The sequence below is a fragment of the Dipodomys spectabilis genome, unplaced genomic scaffold (genome assembly GCF_019054845.1).
Source record: "Dipodomys spectabilis isolate Male_0828 unplaced genomic scaffold, ASM1905484v1 ptg000763l, whole genome shotgun sequence".
Lineage (NCBI taxonomy): Eukaryota > Metazoa > Chordata > Mammalia > Rodentia > Heteromyidae > Dipodomys > Dipodomys spectabilis.
The window spans coordinates 20127-35640 of NW_024871440.1; the positions used below are offsets into that span (position 1 = coordinate 20127).

The 15514-nt window shown below is 55.0% G+C and overlaps 2 protein-coding genes across 2 annotated transcripts in view; one reads left to right on the forward strand and one right to left on the reverse strand.

Moving 5' to 3' along the window:
- Positions 1-853: 853 nt before the first annotated feature.
- Positions 854-14191, reverse strand: Ribc2 (RIB43A domain with coiled-coils 2). The gene is made up of 7 exons (XM_042672728.1): positions 14034-14191; positions 12762-12843; positions 9793-10134; positions 6403-6521; positions 3614-3841; positions 1708-1874; positions 854-1000 (listed from the first exon to the last, which is right to left on the reverse strand). The coding sequence occupies exons 1-7, from the start codon at positions 14145-14147 to the stop codon at positions 922-924; spliced, it is 1131 nt and encodes a 376-aa protein (XP_042528662.1). The 5' UTR covers positions 14148-14191; the 3' UTR covers positions 854-921.
- Positions 14192-14409: 218 nt separating this feature from the next.
- The window catches only part of Smc1b (structural maintenance of chromosomes 1B), a 63694-nt gene continuing 62589 nt past the window's right edge, over positions 14410-15514 (forward strand). The window contains exon 1 of the mRNA XM_042672711.1: positions 14410-14518. Within this exon, the coding sequence (XP_042528645.1) occupies positions 14410-14518 (109 nt within the window). The remainder of the gene's footprint in view (positions 14519-15514) is intronic.

Consider the following 15514-nt stretch of genomic DNA (forward strand, 5'->3'; position numbering starts at 1 on the left):
GAGCCAGGTACCAGTGGCTCACCCCTGTAACCCTAGCGACTCCGGAGGCTGAGATCTCAGGATCCATTTGAAACTAGCCCAGGAAGAAAATTCTGTGAGACTCTTACCTCCAATTAGCCAGCAAAAAGCCAGAAGTGGAGCTGTGGTTCAAGTGTTAGAGCTGCCATGAGTGCGAGGTCACTGGACGGTTCTGCATCCAAACCCCACGACAGCACAGAAAGAAAAAAGCTACGCAGAATAGGCTTCTTAGCAATGTGAGGGTTTTCATGAATAGTAATACAGAGCACCCTTTCAAAAATAAAAACAAAAGCCGGGCGCTGGTGGCTCACGCCTGTAATCCTAGGTACTCAGGAGGCTGAGATCTGAGGATCGAGGTTCAAAGCCAGCCCGGCAGGAAAGTCCGTGAGACTCTTATTCCAATAAACCAGTAGGAAACCGGAAGTGGTGCTGTGGCTCGTGGTAGAGCACTCGCCTTGAGCTGAAGAGCGCAGGGACAGCGCCCAGGCCCAGAGTTCAAGACCCACGACCGACAAAAAATAAAAATAAAATAAAAACAAAGCAAAACAAAACGCTAGCCGCCGCTGTGGTGAGAATCCACTTACCCCACCTTGCTTCCTGGTGAGGCGGGAAGGCTGCTGGACGCAGCGCCAGCACTCCTGCCCACAGGCCAGACTCCTGTCCCCGTGGCACCTGAGCATTGCCTCCAGCCACAGCTGCCGCCCAGGCGTCCACAGCGCCGCCTCAGCGGAGGCCTCGGGGAGGAGACCTGGGCTGAAGGATGCAAATCACAGAGCTGAGGAACACACTTGTCCATCACAAGCAGGGTACCGAGGGAACTCTGGGCTGCTTCCAGTGAACGAGACTGAGTGGAGGCTGCACTTTATTCATAAACAAGTGGGGCGAGGGGGGCTTTTTTTTCCATTATCGGCTTCTTGTATTAAACTGTGCAAAATAGTCTCCTGTGGGTTGATTTTTATAGACTTCTTCATTGTGTTTTTTCCTAATGATGAAAGAAAAGGGGGAAAAAAGGTTAGTAGGCTGGGAATGTGGCACAGTGGTAGAGTGCTTGCCTTGCATGCGTGAAGCCCTGGGTTCGACTCCTCAGTACCACATACACAGAAAAAGCCAGAAGTGGTGCTGTGGCTCAAGTGGGAGAGCACTAGCCTTGAGCAAAAAGAAGCTCAGGGACAGCGCCCAGGCCCTGAGTTCAAGCCCAAGGACTGGCAAAAAAAAAAAAAAAAGTTAGTAAACATATATTTTTCCTAAATAGTTTTTTCAGGGAAAAAAATCCTGTACTTGCTTGTGATTAGTGTGTCATTCATGATACAGAATTCAGTTCGACCCCCGCCCCTGCCTTCTCAGAGCTACGCAGGGAAGTAAATAAACCCACTGCAGTTATGAACTCACCTGACTCGTGCAGAGGTCAAGGAGCTAGGTCTATGAACTGCTGAATCGGGGATCCTCTCTGCTCAGGACCACCTGGAACTCCTCCCTCCCTCTCGCCACTTGAAAAGCCCTCTGCAGTCAAAGCCACCACTGCCTTCCTAGAGCTCAACAATGAGCCTCCTCCAGGAAGCCCTCCTGACCTCCCAGACTAACCCAGGGTCCCTGGGCTTCAGGCAGCCAGTGTAGGCAGTAGTGTCCCGGGAGGACTGCCGGGGAGGGCCGTGTCCCCAGCGGGCTCCTCTGTCTGTCCCCGGCACTCACTGCAAACTCTGCTCCTTGGCGAGGCAGAGGTTGCTGCTGTCCAGGGCCCGGCGCAGGTCCCGCTGCAGGCGCTGCTGCTGCCGCTCCTGCAGCAGGGTGGCGCGGGCCCTCTGGATCCTCCGCTGGTCCCAGTCCATGTTGCGCTGGTGTTCTTCCTCCTGGAGCCTCTGCAGGGAACAGGGTGACTCACCACCATAGCCCAGGCGCTCCAAGCCCCACACCCTGGGGGGCTTGACCTCTCATCTCACAGATGGGGAAACTGAGGCTCGGAGAAGGGGCAGCCTCCTCCTGTGTGGCCCTGCTGCTTCCCCGCCTCCGAGGCCTTGGCACCCTGCACAGCCCTGCCAGTGAGCAGGTACAGGCGTGCCGGGGCCCTCCAGGTCAGGCTCCGCCCCACGGGGGTGCTGACTGGCTGCCACGCACCCACCCGAGGCCCCGGCTGCCCAGGGCAGTTCACAGGCACCCAGGCCACGCCCAGGGCCAAGCGTGAGGCACAAAGGCCCGCGGCGCTCAGCTCAAATTCAACGGTCCCAACTGCCTCCATGCACAGAGGGGAGTCGGGGCTGTGAGGACAGAGCCCTGAGTGCCGCCAGCGGCCGCCCTGGCCCTAACAGCGCCCTCGTTATTCTGTAACAGCGCCTGCTGCGGTCAGGACTCATCCTGGCACTGGGGCCAGGCTTGCAGGGCCCCATCCTCCGCCCCCACCTCCTTTCCAGAGCCCTCAGCTCCCCACGGTCTCTCCAGCTGCCCATGTCGCCGGATCACAGGCTGTGACTCCAGGCCACTCCGGACCTCCACTTTGGGATCCTCGGGCCTCATCTCAGCATTACCCACAATGCCTTTTCCCTGGGGTCACCTCCAAGGGCCACCGCTTCTCCAGGACCCTGACCTGAGCCCAGCGGTCACACACACCCGAGACAGCTCACCTCAGTTTTTCCTCTATCTACTCCCGCTTTTCTTCAGTCTCCTCTTCCTCCTCCCTCCCCGCCAAACTCAGCGGCTCTCAACACGCAGCACCCCAGCCTCACATGGTCACACTGCCAGCTGAACCCCCTTCCTCCCACTGTACTGAGGCCAGGGAGCACCTCACCGGTTCACCTCAAGCCCCTTTCCTGCTGGTAGTTGGGGGTCCCAGACACCAGGCCTCAGAGTCCATCTACAACACTGTTTATCAGAATCATTACTACTCTATCAGTGTTGACTCCAACATTTACATCCCCAGCCCAGATCTTTAGCTAAACCACGGATGCTTTCCAGCCGCCTACCAGGCTGCTCTCCCCCAGGCTCTATTTGGAGGTGTGGTCAGAATGCTTCTTGTCCACCACCAGCCTACAAGCATTCCATGCCCCTGGGTTCTTTGCAGTTAGCAGCAATCTTATGATTATGCACTGTCTACTCAATCTCCTCAGATTTTTTTTAAAATTCTTCTTCCTCCACAGCCCAAAGATGCATTAGAAAGGACTGGTATTCAAGCAGCCAGTTTGTGCCAGGAGGTGCAGCCAGATATCCAGACAGTTAAGTGCCCACAGGACTGCCACACAAACCCTGATTTTTCTAAGGTTTTTAGCCTAAAGTTCTCTTTGTGGGTTTTTTCTCTCCTTCTTTGCCATATTACCCAATCCTAAGAGATCAGCTATCTACTGCACATCTGACGTGCTCAAGACTGCTCATGATTTCCACCAGCCTGCTCCTCAGCCCATCTTACCACCAACTTTCCCAGGGGCTCAGGCCAAAAGGCCTGGAACCCCCTTCCCCCCCTCCCCCTTTCTTTCACATGCCCCATCCACGTCATGTGACTCTGTTCCAGAATGGACGCGCCCCAGGACTAGTGTGACGCTGGCTGAGACGAAGCAAAGGAGCTGGGCACGGGGGAGTGGGGGGCAGGGGGCAGAGGATGGACGGGCACCTGCTTCTCCTGGATCTGCTGTTTCTGAGTGAGGCGGGCCTCCTGCAGCTGCTCCTGGGTCATGCCCCTCCAGCAGCTGGGGATGACGTGGCAGGGCCCCAAGGAGCCGGACATCTGCTCCGGGCTCTCGGAGAACGGGTCCCTGTGCAGCATGGTGGAGATCTCATACAAGTTGTCCTCTTGCTCTTGTTTCTTCTCCTGCCTTTTCCTCTTGGCTGACTCCATGGCCTAACGCAGAGGACATTGGAGAGGACGCTCTGAGGGCCCAGCGGGCCTCTGATCCAGGTCTGCCAAGCCCACCAGGGCCCTGGATGGAGAAGGGGCCAAGAAGGCAGTGCAGGGCCAGACCTGCCGGCATGGCCATGTGGAAGGCTGGAGCCCTGGCCTCCTGAGCGCTGTGCCAGGAGCCACAGGTCTAGGGTCTTTGGCCCCAGGCCATTTGGACCTAAGTGGGCTACAAAGAACACTCAATGGAGTGTTCTCTATTGCCTCCTACTAGTGGTGGCTTCGAAAAGGTGGAAGATGTGCCGCCACCTAGTGGTCCTGACAGCTTCAGTGCCCCAAAAACAAATTCCCAGTTACACTGCTCTCGGGAGAGGGCGGAGAGGGAATGTGGGGCGTGATCTGTGGCGAGTTACCTGCCCTCTCTGGGCAGCAGTCATTTCTTGGTAAAATCAAGGGATGGATGAGCACTACTCATAGTGCCTCTGGTGATGAGGGTGGGTGGTGACAGCGCCAGGCGGCATGACGTCACATAGCACGTGCTTTGCCACCAGACAGGACCAGATGCTAACCATTTAGATAGTTTGGCTCTCCCCGAGACAGCCTGGCTCAGCCCTGACCCTGTCTCTTATCAACTGGACTGCACTTCTACGCCACGGCCGCCTGGTACCACCGCTCACACAGAAGCTAATTACGGCTACGGCCACAAGCCATAGCTATCAGCTGGCCGCTGGCGCTCGCACCTGCATCCAAGTTACTCAAGAAGGCTGTGATCTGAGGATCAAAGTTTGCCTGGCTTGAGGATGGTTTTCTCGAACCTTCTATCAACATCCCAGACTAAGTCTAATTCTAGTCAAGGACAGAAGTATAAAAGCCAAAGCACAGGTCTCGCTAGAGCAGAGTGGTTTGTGACGGTGCTGCCACGGGAGTAACTCAAAGTATCGACCACTAATGGGTGCTCACTGAGAGCAGGAGGGAATGAACAAAGCTATGAGTGTGGTGACATGGTTTAGCAGGAGCCCTATTAGTGCCTGGTAGGAAGACCTCAAAAGCAGCTGTTGATTTGATTGATAGATGAATGGGTGGATGGATGGCTGGATGGAATAGTGAATTCACTATCAAAAAGCCCCATTCCAGTAGCTCAGGCCTGAAATCCTAGTTACTCGGGAGGTGGAGATCTAAGGATCGCAATTCAAAGTCAGACCAGGATGGAAATTCCATGAGACTCTCATCTCCAAATAACCACCAAAAAGCTGGAAGTGGAATTGTGGCTCAAGTGGTAGAGTTCCAGTCTTGAGTGAAAACAGAGAGCCAGGTGCAGGTAGTTTACACCTGTAATCCTAGCTACTCAGCAGGCTGAGATCTAAGGACTGTGGTTCAAAGCCAGCCTGGGCAGGAAACTCTGTGAGACTCTAATCTCCAAGGAACCCGCAGAAAACCGGAAGTGTTGCTGTGGCTAAAGTATTAGAGCACTGGCCTTGAGTGAAAAAGCTCAAGAGACAGCGCCCAGGCCCTAAGTTCAAGCCCCATGACAAAAAAAAAAAAAAAAAAAAAGCTAAGGGACAGTGCTTATGCTGAGTTCAAGCCCCAGGCCATCAGCTTGTGGTGGGGCCGGGCTGGCTCCTCCCACAGGATGCTCTTTAGAAAGGCCGGGCGAGGGCACCTTTGCGGCCAGCCGCGCCTCTGGACCGCTTCTGCCCTGGCTGCTCGCGGCCAGCAGTGTGCCCTCCTCCGTCCTCCCACCACAGAAGCCACCACTCCTTGGGGATTTTTGACTATCCACTGCATTGTGAGACATCTTTGAGCCTGCTCTCCAATGTATTTGGCCTACAAAGCAGTAAGTGCATAAACATAGCACGCGCTACGCAAAACAAAGGCACCTAAGAATTAAAAACAGATGAGTAGGTGTCACGTTGTATTCCTGCTTCCCAAGGGATGGGGGGGGGGGTTTCTTTGGTAACCACAGGTCTAGTCAATGATCTAAGCTGATGAACTAATCCAGATGCCAGGCAGCCAACTGTGTGTGAGAAGAAAGCCTGGAAGAAGTCTGACTGCCAATGGGATTAACGAATCCAAAGCACCCTCAGCACGGAGCTGGAGGGGAGGTGTTCTTGTTCAGTGAGTCCAGACCGGGCAGCAGGCCAAGGCTGGGTGCTATGGTCTGGACAGATGCACTATGAATGACCTTTGGTGGAGACGTCTGTCTGCGTGTATGTGTGCGTGTGCTCTCACACGCATGCACACTCTGAACTCAGGACCTTGTGCTCTCAGGTGGCTTTTTCACTCAAGACAGGCACTCGGTCTAGGTAGGTGTTATTTACCGTTTTCATGTTCAGGAAGAAAACCTGAGGTTTGGGAAGGTCAGCTGGCCTCTCCAGTTTATTGTGAGCCCTCCAATAAACTCCAGTGAATTGTGCAGCCCTTTGTTCCCAGATTCTGGCTTGGGGAGCAGCTCCTGCGAGTCACAGGGCAGCCCTTCTCCAGGCCTTGCGAGAGAGATGGGGAGGGCCCAGGAAGCTCCCTTGCGCTCGCCCTTCCCTCCAGACATGAGCCCAGGGTTCACGTACCTGGTTCTTGTTGAATTCTTTCACAGCTGCATTGACTGCCTTCTGGGTGGCGAGCTGCAGCTTCTGCAGGTGCAGGGCCACCTCATCAGCCTGCAGCCTTGCCTGCGTATACAAGTCCTCTGTGAGGAGGCAAGATGCAATCAGACTGCGCATGCCCCCGGGAGCGGCTTCCCGAGAGTGCCTCCTCGGGTGTGCACGGCACCTGTGGCACGGTCAGTCACCCCTCGCGTCCTTCATGTCCTCCTTGTCCACGGGGGTGGGGCGAGGGACAATAACGATAGGACCTGCCTCCGAAGGCTCTGGGAGAATTAGACCATTTAATTCAAGGTGGAGGTTCTTAGCACTCAGGGAGTGCTAACAATCATTGCTATGTAGAGTCTGCTATGGATTAGTGATGTCTGCAGGGGCAGACTAAATGTGTGCATCTAGCTATCTTGGTCATTATGGGGTGTGGGAATCAGAATGTGGAGAGGAAAGGATCCCAGGTGACAGGTATGATGATGTGGCACTAGAACTCTTGGCCAGGTCAAAGTGAAGGGACCAAACAGCAAAATGTAGGATCTGGAGTCAGAGCGCAGATATTTCCTAGCTCTGTTAACTCTTATCTTTGCCTCTCTAGGCCTCTGGGTCACAGTCTGTGAGACAGGGCAACACCATGGTTCAGATTTTTTGTCGGTTGTGGGACTTGAACTCAGAGCCTGGGTGCTGTCCCTGAGCTCTTTTGCTCAAGGCTAGCAACAGCTCCACTTCCAGTTTTCTGGTGGTTAATTGGAGATAAGAGTATCGCTGGCTTTCCTACCTGGGATGGCTCTGAACCACAAAGTGATCCTCAGATCTCAGCCTCCTGAGCAGCTAGGATTACCGGAATGAGCCACCAGCACCCAACTTGCTTCATTAACTAGCAGTTTCTGATTTCTGAATTTGTGTCTTATGGGTCTCTTTCTTATTGCTAAAAGATGAGAATCGAAAGAGCAGACTCTCTTTTTCTGTATGGTGCTGGAGCTGGAACCCAGGCTTTTGCACACACTGCTTCAGTGATCTACCACTGACTCTTCAACCTTGACTTTCTGGCCCTGGATCCCATTCAGCCTCATCTCACTTTTCCTGGTTCATTCATCTACGTGACAGGGGCCGTCAAAAGCCCGGCTTGGGCCCTGCTTTGCTGGGCGCACAGATATAGTGGTGAAACAAAGTCCCTTCCTGTCCTTCCTGAACTTGCTGTGTAGATCACGCAAACCCCAGACAGACAGTCCATAGGGGAAAAGCACAAGAGGCTGAGCAAGCCTGACTTAGGTAGCTGGGAGCAGGGCGGGAAGGCGTGACAAGGACTCAACAAGGTGGGTCAGGACAGGTGTGAAGGTTGGGCAGGATGCTCAGTGGAAGAGCCAAAAGTCTGGAGCACTTCGGGAGAGGCATGGAGGCCATGGAGGGTGTGAGGGGCCCAGCCAGCAGAGCCGCATGGGCTGAGGGAGGGCTTTAGATTGGAGTCTGCACACCACGAAGCCTTTAGAGTTTGGATTGGGATGGGGGATGTGGGCGCGGCACTGTTCAGCCTGACACCATTTAACTAGCGTCACCCTGCTCAGTATGTTAAGATGTACCAGAGAGGGGAAAGGAAGCAGGAAGAAAGACATTGGCCTACCCAGGTGCAAGAGGCAATGGCTTCTATCTCAGCAGCAATAAAAGAGAAGAGAAGGGACAGTTCAGAATACATGCAGGAAATCGAAGAGTCTGGAGACAAGGCGAACTCAATGACCCCCGGGTTTGCATTTGATTAAAAGAAGCAGGAGAGGGGCTGGGAAGGTGGCTCAGTGGTAGAGCACTTGCCTTGCATGCCTGAGGCCCTGGGTTCGATTCCTCAGCACCACATAAGCAAAAAGAAAAAAGCAGGAAGTGGTGCTGTGGCTCAAGTGGTAGAGTGCTAGCCTTGAGCAGAAGAGCTGAGGGACAGCGCCCCGGCCCAGAGTTCAGGCCCCACGACTGGACCCCCCCCAAAAAAAAAGAAGCAGGAGAGATGTGAGAGCCAGGCAGATGTGGAGTGAGAAGAGAAGCCAGGGGAGATATGAAAACCGGGCAGAAGCCAGGATAAAGACTAAACAAAGGCTCTCGGCCCAACATGGAAATTCGGAGCACCAAGGAGATGGATTACACTCCAAAAAGGTAGGCAAAATGGGCACCGGTAGCTCATGCCTGTAATTCCAGCTACTCAGAAGGCTGAGACCTGAAGATCAAGGTTCAAAAGCCAGCCCAGGCAGGAAAGTCTATGAGACTCATCTCAAATTAACTAGTAAAAAGCCAAAAGTGGAGGTGTGGCTCAAGTGGCAGAGCACCAGCCTTGAGCAAAAATCCCAAGTGAGAATAAGCACTGAGTTCACATCCCAGTATTGGCACAAACATAAAAGTGGATTATTTCAGCAAATATTTATCCACATGCTAGAAACAGGATGTAGTAGTGAACACAGAAGTCCTCTGCCTTCACTGAGCTTAGAACTGTGACATTGGGAAGAGGGGCAGCAATGTTCAAGGTCATGGAGAAATGTAAAGGAAAGGGGTGAGAATGTGGGGGTGAAGATATAGGATTTAAAACAGAAGGGCCTGGGTGGGAAGGCCCCCGATGACACTGCAGCAAAGACCTGGAAGAAAGTGGTAAGCCAAATAGATAGCCAGGAAGAGGCATTTCCAAGCCGCAGAAGTAGCAGGTGCAAAGGCCCTGAGGCAGAACGGATCCTCAATCTGAGCCTGACCCCACCCCCAGGAACAGTGCAGAGGTGGCAGAAGGGCACTGCTGTCCTCAAGGAAGGCAGGACAGTCTCTCTAGGGAAAGAGAGAGGCTCCCCTGGGTCTAAGAGCCTCGGCTGAGGGCTTAGCTGGGCCTGGAAAGCCCTGGTGGGCATTGTGGGTATCAGGCCCACGAGTGGGCCCCACAGTATTCCTGGAAGATGTGGCGGGCTCCCACACACTAACACCATTCCTTTTCGTTTTTTTTTTTTTTTTTTGTCGGTCGTGGGGCTTGAACTCTGGGCCTGGGCGTTGTCCCTCAGCTCTTCAACTCAAGGCGAGCGCTCTACCACTTGAGCTACAGCGCCACTTACACCATTCCTTTTCCAAGCAGACTGAGACCACACACAGGCCAGGAACCAGTTCCGGGCCCTGATCCAGAGTCATTCTGGGAGGACATTGCCTGTGCTACTGAACCACATCTGCAGGTGTGCGACCCTAAGACTTAAAAAAGCCGTCCTACATGGCTGGAGGCATGGCTCAAGTGGTAGAGTATCTGCCTAGCAAAGAACAGGTTCTGAGTTCAAAACTTCAGTACCATCCCCCGCCCCAAAAAATCACCCACAAAACCTAGGGGTTTGATTTGCCAAGTCACCTCTGGCCTGTCCTTACCTGCCATTTTGTGGTCAGCCCGGGCTTTCTCCCATTCCTGCTGCTGCTGTAGGAACCACTCCCTGTTCTGTTCCTGTTGGAACTTCTTCCTCTCCCGGAACTTTAAATCCTCTCCCATGAACTTATGCATTCCTATGACTGCATTCTCGCCATCATCTGAAATCCCAGCCGGAAGCGCTTTCTTAAGGGCTTGGGGGTCAGACAGGTCAAATTCACGGCGAGTTTCTGGCTTTTGAAAGGTCTGCTGGAAGTCATTGATAGCTCTGCAGAGACTTTTCCTGTCTCTCCTTTCCCGGCCTTCTAATATGCATGTGATTTTGTCATTCTGCTTAATTTCAGCAGCTAGGAAATAAAAAAACAAAAACCCACATCAAAATGAAACCTTGACCATTAAAGGATTAGTATCTTGAATATATAAAGAGCACCTACAAATTGATTTTAGAAAAATAACCCAACCAATAAAATGGGCAAAGGCTAGGAACAGGCAAATCTCTATCAAGAAACCTGAGCTGGCCGGGCACTGGAGGTTCACCTGTCATCCTTGCCACTCAAGAGGCAGAGGTCTGAGGATTGGGATTGGAAGCCAGCCTGGGCAGGAAAAGAATCTGTGAGATTCTTATCTCTAATGAAACACCAAAAGGCCAAAAGTGGAGCTGTGGCTCAAGAGGTAGAGTGCCAGCATTGGGTAAAAATGTTAATGAAGAATGTAAGATCCTGCAGTTCAAGACCCCTGGCACAACAACAAAATTGCTTTTAAAAAAAGAAAGAGAAAAGAAACCTGACTGGTTAATAAACTTGTGAAAGGATGGTTAATTTTGCAAGATGGAAGCCCCAATGAATTGGAGGTAAAGCACTCAAAATGCTACCAGCTGCATGAAAGATTAGTAAGGCTATAGGATACAAGATCTCTCTCACACTGCTTTGCTTACAGAAGATCTTGGTTCACTGCTAACCAAGAAGTTTGGCACTATGAACATCCATCAATACCAGACCAGATCTACCTAGGGACACACAGCATAAGCACCCATAAGCCAGGTGATGGTGGTTCACACCTGTCATCCTAGCTACTCAGGACGCTGAGAGCTTAGGATGGAGGTGTGAAACAAGCCCAGGCAGGAAAGCCTTATCTCTAATTACACACCCAAACAGACAGACAGAAGTGGAGGTACAGCACCAGCCTTGAGCAAAAAGCAGCTCAGGGATAGCACCCAGGCCCTGAGGCTAAACCCCAGGATGAACATAAACAGGGAGAAAAAAAAAAAAGCTAAAGGACAGCATTCAGGATCTGAGTTCAAGCCCCAGAATCTGAACAAAATAATTAATACTACTACAACTATATGAAGCCAAGTTGGGAAAATGTTAATACCTAGTTTGGGTGGGGGGAATGGGTGGACACACAAATCTCTGTCACACTTGCTTTACAAGTTCGAATTAGTTTATATCTAAAAATAAAAACAGGGGCTGGGAAGGTGGCTCAGTGGTAGAGCACTTGCCTTGCATGCCTGAGGCCCTGGGTTCGATTCCTCAGCACCACATAAGCAAAAAGAAAAAAAAAAAAAAGCCGGAAGTGGCGCTGTGGCTCCAGTGGTAAAGTGCTAGCCTTGAGCTGAAGAGCTGAGGGACAGCACAGGCCCAGAGTTCAGGCCCTTCAACCGGACCCAAAACAAACAAACAAACAAAAAAAAACAACAGTAAAGTTTGGATAATATAAACATTTACAAAGAAGAAAATAAACTTTATTCATAGTTCTTTACTCCAACATAAGTCTTGCTGCAACATTTTCCATCTTGTTTAAAGTAGTCTAAACTATTTTAAAAACTTATTTTTTTTCTATTTTAAAAATCCTTATGAGATTTTAAAAACCTGAAGTTTCAATCACTGTTGAGTTTGTTGGCTATAACTGAATGAACCCTTAACTTTTATCTTAAATTTTATCTAAGACTCCGATGCCACTTTATGTGACTCCTACCTCAGGAAGTGAGTTCTGTGCATTGGTGTTACTTAGGGTAAACAGCACCCCCACAGATCAAGATCTTGGACTTTTTTGGGGTGAGAACGTATACATGTGTGTGTTTAAGGCTTTTCTAGTTTATTTTTAAAGAACATACATTCATCCTTAAAATTTATTTCCTCTGATCTACGTTAAAACTAAAATATTTAGTTATTTAGTGCTGGTACTGGGGCTTGAACTCAGGGCCAGGGCACACCATTTGAGTGTGTGTGAAATTGAGCTGTGGCTCAATTGAGCCACAGCTCAGTTTCAACTTTTTGCTGGTTAACGGAAGCATCTCTTGTGCTTTTTCTGTGGAGTTGGCTTTTTTTTTTTTTTTTTTTGTGGGGCTTGAACTCTGGGCTTGGGTCCTGTCCCTGCACTCTTCAGTTCAAGGCCGGATCTCTACCACTTGAGCCACAACGCCACTTCTGGTTTTCTAGTGGTTTTTGGAGATAAGAGTCTCACGGACTTTCCTGCCCTGGCTGGCTTTGAACTGTGATCCAGATCTCAGTCTCCTGAGTAGCTAGGATTACAGTCGTGAGCCACTGGCGCCCAGCTGGAGTTGGCTTTGAATCACAATCCTAAATCTCAGCCTTGTGAGTGGCTAGGATTGTAGGCAAGAGCCATGAGTGCCTGGAGTGCTTTGATTTCAAGGAAAGAGAACTAGCTCATTCACTGAGCACAAGCTGCTGGGTTTTTTGTTTTGTTTTTGCCAGTGCTGAGGAGCAGACTTAGGGCCTGACACTGACTAGGCAAGCCCGCTTGCACTGGCTAAATCCCCAGCCAGGTTCAGGTGTGAAATGGTGAAATGTGAAATGATTGTGTGTGAGAAAGCACGCAGGTGGGCACTCCCACGCATGGGAGTACACAAGCTAAGCAGGTAATCCACTCCTGAGCTAAGCCCCCAAGCCCAACAACTTGCTACACATGGTGAGGACAGAAGGCACAGCCTGTGAGGCGCGGGGAGAACGCTCACCAAATGCTTCCTCTCGTGTTTTTTCAGCTGCTTCTCTCATCTTCTGTTCCTGCACCTGAGCATTCCAGGCCTGTGTGTCTCCCTGGACATGGAACACCGAGGAACAGCATGAAAGCCACATAATCATCTCTACCTCTAGTGCCCACCAGTTGCCAGCTCAGGTGCCTACCAGCCCTTTCCACGTTTGGAAGCCTGTGTTTGGGGTCTTGGGCCTGTGCACTCAACTTTCCCTAGAACTTCCTGTTTCCCTTTCTTAACTAACAGGCATTCCTCCTCAGAGCGCTGCTTAGCATCACCTCCTCCAGGAAGTCTTCTCTCATGTCCCCCCAGACTCCAGGGTATGTAGGCAGCCAGCTAGGCCCTGCCCTCCCTCCCCGCACTCTGTGGTCAACGCCTTTTGAAAGTCTGTCTCCTTCAGGGCAGATGTCCCGCAAAGAAGGCCAGGGACTACTCTGTCCTCACCTGCTGGACCCTGTCCAGGCTGGCCACCAATGGCTACTCCACCGGCGTTTGTGTAATAAGTGGGTGGGGAGGAGCCCACCCAGGGTAGAAAACACGGCTCAGAGGGAAAGCGAGTCAGGTCCTAGCCTCCCTTCACTGAGGCTGGGCGCGGATCCCACCAGCTGGGCCTCCCTCCCGGCTGCCAGGGAACCCTGCTGGTGCCAGACTATTCCTCCCACCAGCCTTTCAGCTGCGCCTAACCTGAGTGGCCGCCAGGCCTGCATCTTCCCCATTCCCGTCCCCCCCCCCACCTCCGGCCCTCACCCCGGGGATCCCGTCCCTGTCCCCGTCCCCCCCACCTCCGGCCCTCACCCCGAGATCCCGTCCCCGTCCCCCCACCTCCGGCCCTCACGCCGGTGACCCCGTCCCCCCCCCCTCCGGCCCTCACCCCGGGGATCCCGTCCCTGTCCCCATCCCCCCCCACCTCTGGCCCTCACCCCGAGATCCCGTCCCCGTCCCCCCACCTCCGGCCCTCACCCCGGTGACCCCGTCCCCCCCTCCGGCCCTCACGCCGGTGACCCCGTCCCCCCCTCCGGCCCTCACCCCGAGATCCCGTCCCCGTCCCCCCACCTCCGGCCCTCACGCCGGTGACCCCGTCCCCCCACCTCCGGCCCTCACCCCGGGGATCCCGTCCCTGTCCCCGTCCCCCCACCTCCGGCCCTCACCCCGAGATCCCGTCCCCGTCCCCCCACCTCCGGCCCTCACCCCGGTGACCCCGTCCCCCCCTCCGGCCCTCACGCCGGTGACCCCGTCCCCCCCTCCGGCCCTCACCCCGGTGATCCTGTCCCGGGCGTTGAACACGCGTTTCTGGCGGAGCTGCTCCGTGTGCCTCCTCCTGGCCAGCGCGGCCTCCCGCTGCAGGTCCCTGGGCAGCGTCACGCTCATTTCGGACGCGAGTCGAGGGTTCAAAGCCGGCAAACCCCGCCAAGGAGCCGCGGCGGCCGGGGCTGCGCTCGGCCGGCCCGAACGCGCCGCCCGCCCGGTTGCTAAGGAACGGCGGCGCGCGGCGCGCGCTCTCGTCTCGCGAGAGTTGGCGAAGCTCTTCCCGCGCTTTCCTCGAAGGCCAGCGCGGAGGGCGCGGCGGCTGAGGTGCGGCGGCCAAGGTGCGGCGGCGGCTGAGGTGCGGCGGCGGCGGAGGCGCGGCGCCATGGGACACCTGCAGCTGCTGCTCATGGAGAACTTCAAGTCCTGGCGGGGCCGCCACGTCATCGGCCCCTTCAAGAGGTTCTCCTGCATCATCGGCCCCAACGGCTCCGGTAACCCGCACAGGGAGGCCGGGCCTCCGCCCCGGGCCGCGGGACGGACGGACGGACGGACGGCGGCGCCGCGCCAGCCCGCCAGGGCCCGCCTGGGCTCCGAGCCCTTCGTCCCCTCCTCTCCAGGCTGACCCCCTCCTGACTAACCTGCCCCCCTCGGGCCGGCCGTCGGCTCCCTGCCCCCTCCGCCCCCCCCTCGGGCCTGCCCCCCTCAGCTCCCCTCCCCCTCTCGTGGCCCCCCTCAGCTCCCCTCCCCCTCTCGTGGTCTGCCCCCAGCTCCCCTCCCCCTCTCGTGGTCTGCCCTCAGCTCCCCTCCCCCTCTCGTGGCCCCCCTCAGCTCCCCTCCCCCTCTCGTGGCCCCCCTCAGCTCCCCTCCCCCTCTCGTGGTCTGCCCCCAGCTCCCCTCCCCCTCTCGTGGTCTGTCCTCAGCTCCCCTCCCCCCCTCGTTCCTACCCCAACTCCCCTCCCCCTCTCGTGGTCTGCCCCCCTCAGCTCCCCTCCCCCTCTCGTGGTCTGCCCCCAGCTCCCCTCCCCCTCTCGTGGTCTGTCCTCAGCTCCCCTCCCCCTCTCGTGGCCCGCCCCCAGCTCCCCTCCCCCTCTCGTGGTCTGTCCTCAGCTCCCCTCCCCCCCTCGGGCCTGCCCCAGCTCCCCTCCCCCTCTCGTGGCCCACCCCAGCTCCCCTCCCCCTCTCGTGGCCCACCCCAGCTCCCCTCCCCCTCTCGTGGCCCACCCCAGCTCCCCTCCCCCTCTCGTGGCCCACCCCAGCTCCCCTCCCCCTCTCGTGGCCCACCCCAGCTCCCCTCCCCCTCTCGTGGCCCACCCCAGCTCCCCTCCCCCTCTCGTGGCCCACCCCAGCTCCCCTCCCCCTCTCGTGGTCTGTCCTCAGCTCCCCTCCCCCTCTCGTGGCCCCCCTCAGCTCCCCTCCCCCTCTCGTGGTCTGTCCTCAGCTCCCCTCCCCCTCTCGTGGTCTGCCCCCAGCTCCCCTCCCCCTCTCGT

What these genes read in the sequence shown, in the direction of transcription:
- Ribc2 (XM_042672728.1), bottom strand. Translation starts at nt 14,147, where the DNA reads ATGAGCGTGACGCTGCCCAGGGACCTGCAGCGGGAGGCCGCGCTGGCC. An exon ending in AAGAATTCAACAAGAACCAG is followed by an intron (nt 3,842 to 6,402) that starts GTACGTGAACCC and finishes CCTCTGCGTTAG; the next exon opens with GCCATGGAGTCAGCCAAGAG. An exon ending in GCCAAGGAGCAGAGTTTGCA is followed by an intron (nt 1,001 to 1,707) that starts GTGAGTGCCGGG and finishes TTTCATCATTAG; the next exon opens with GAAAAAACACAATGAAGAAG.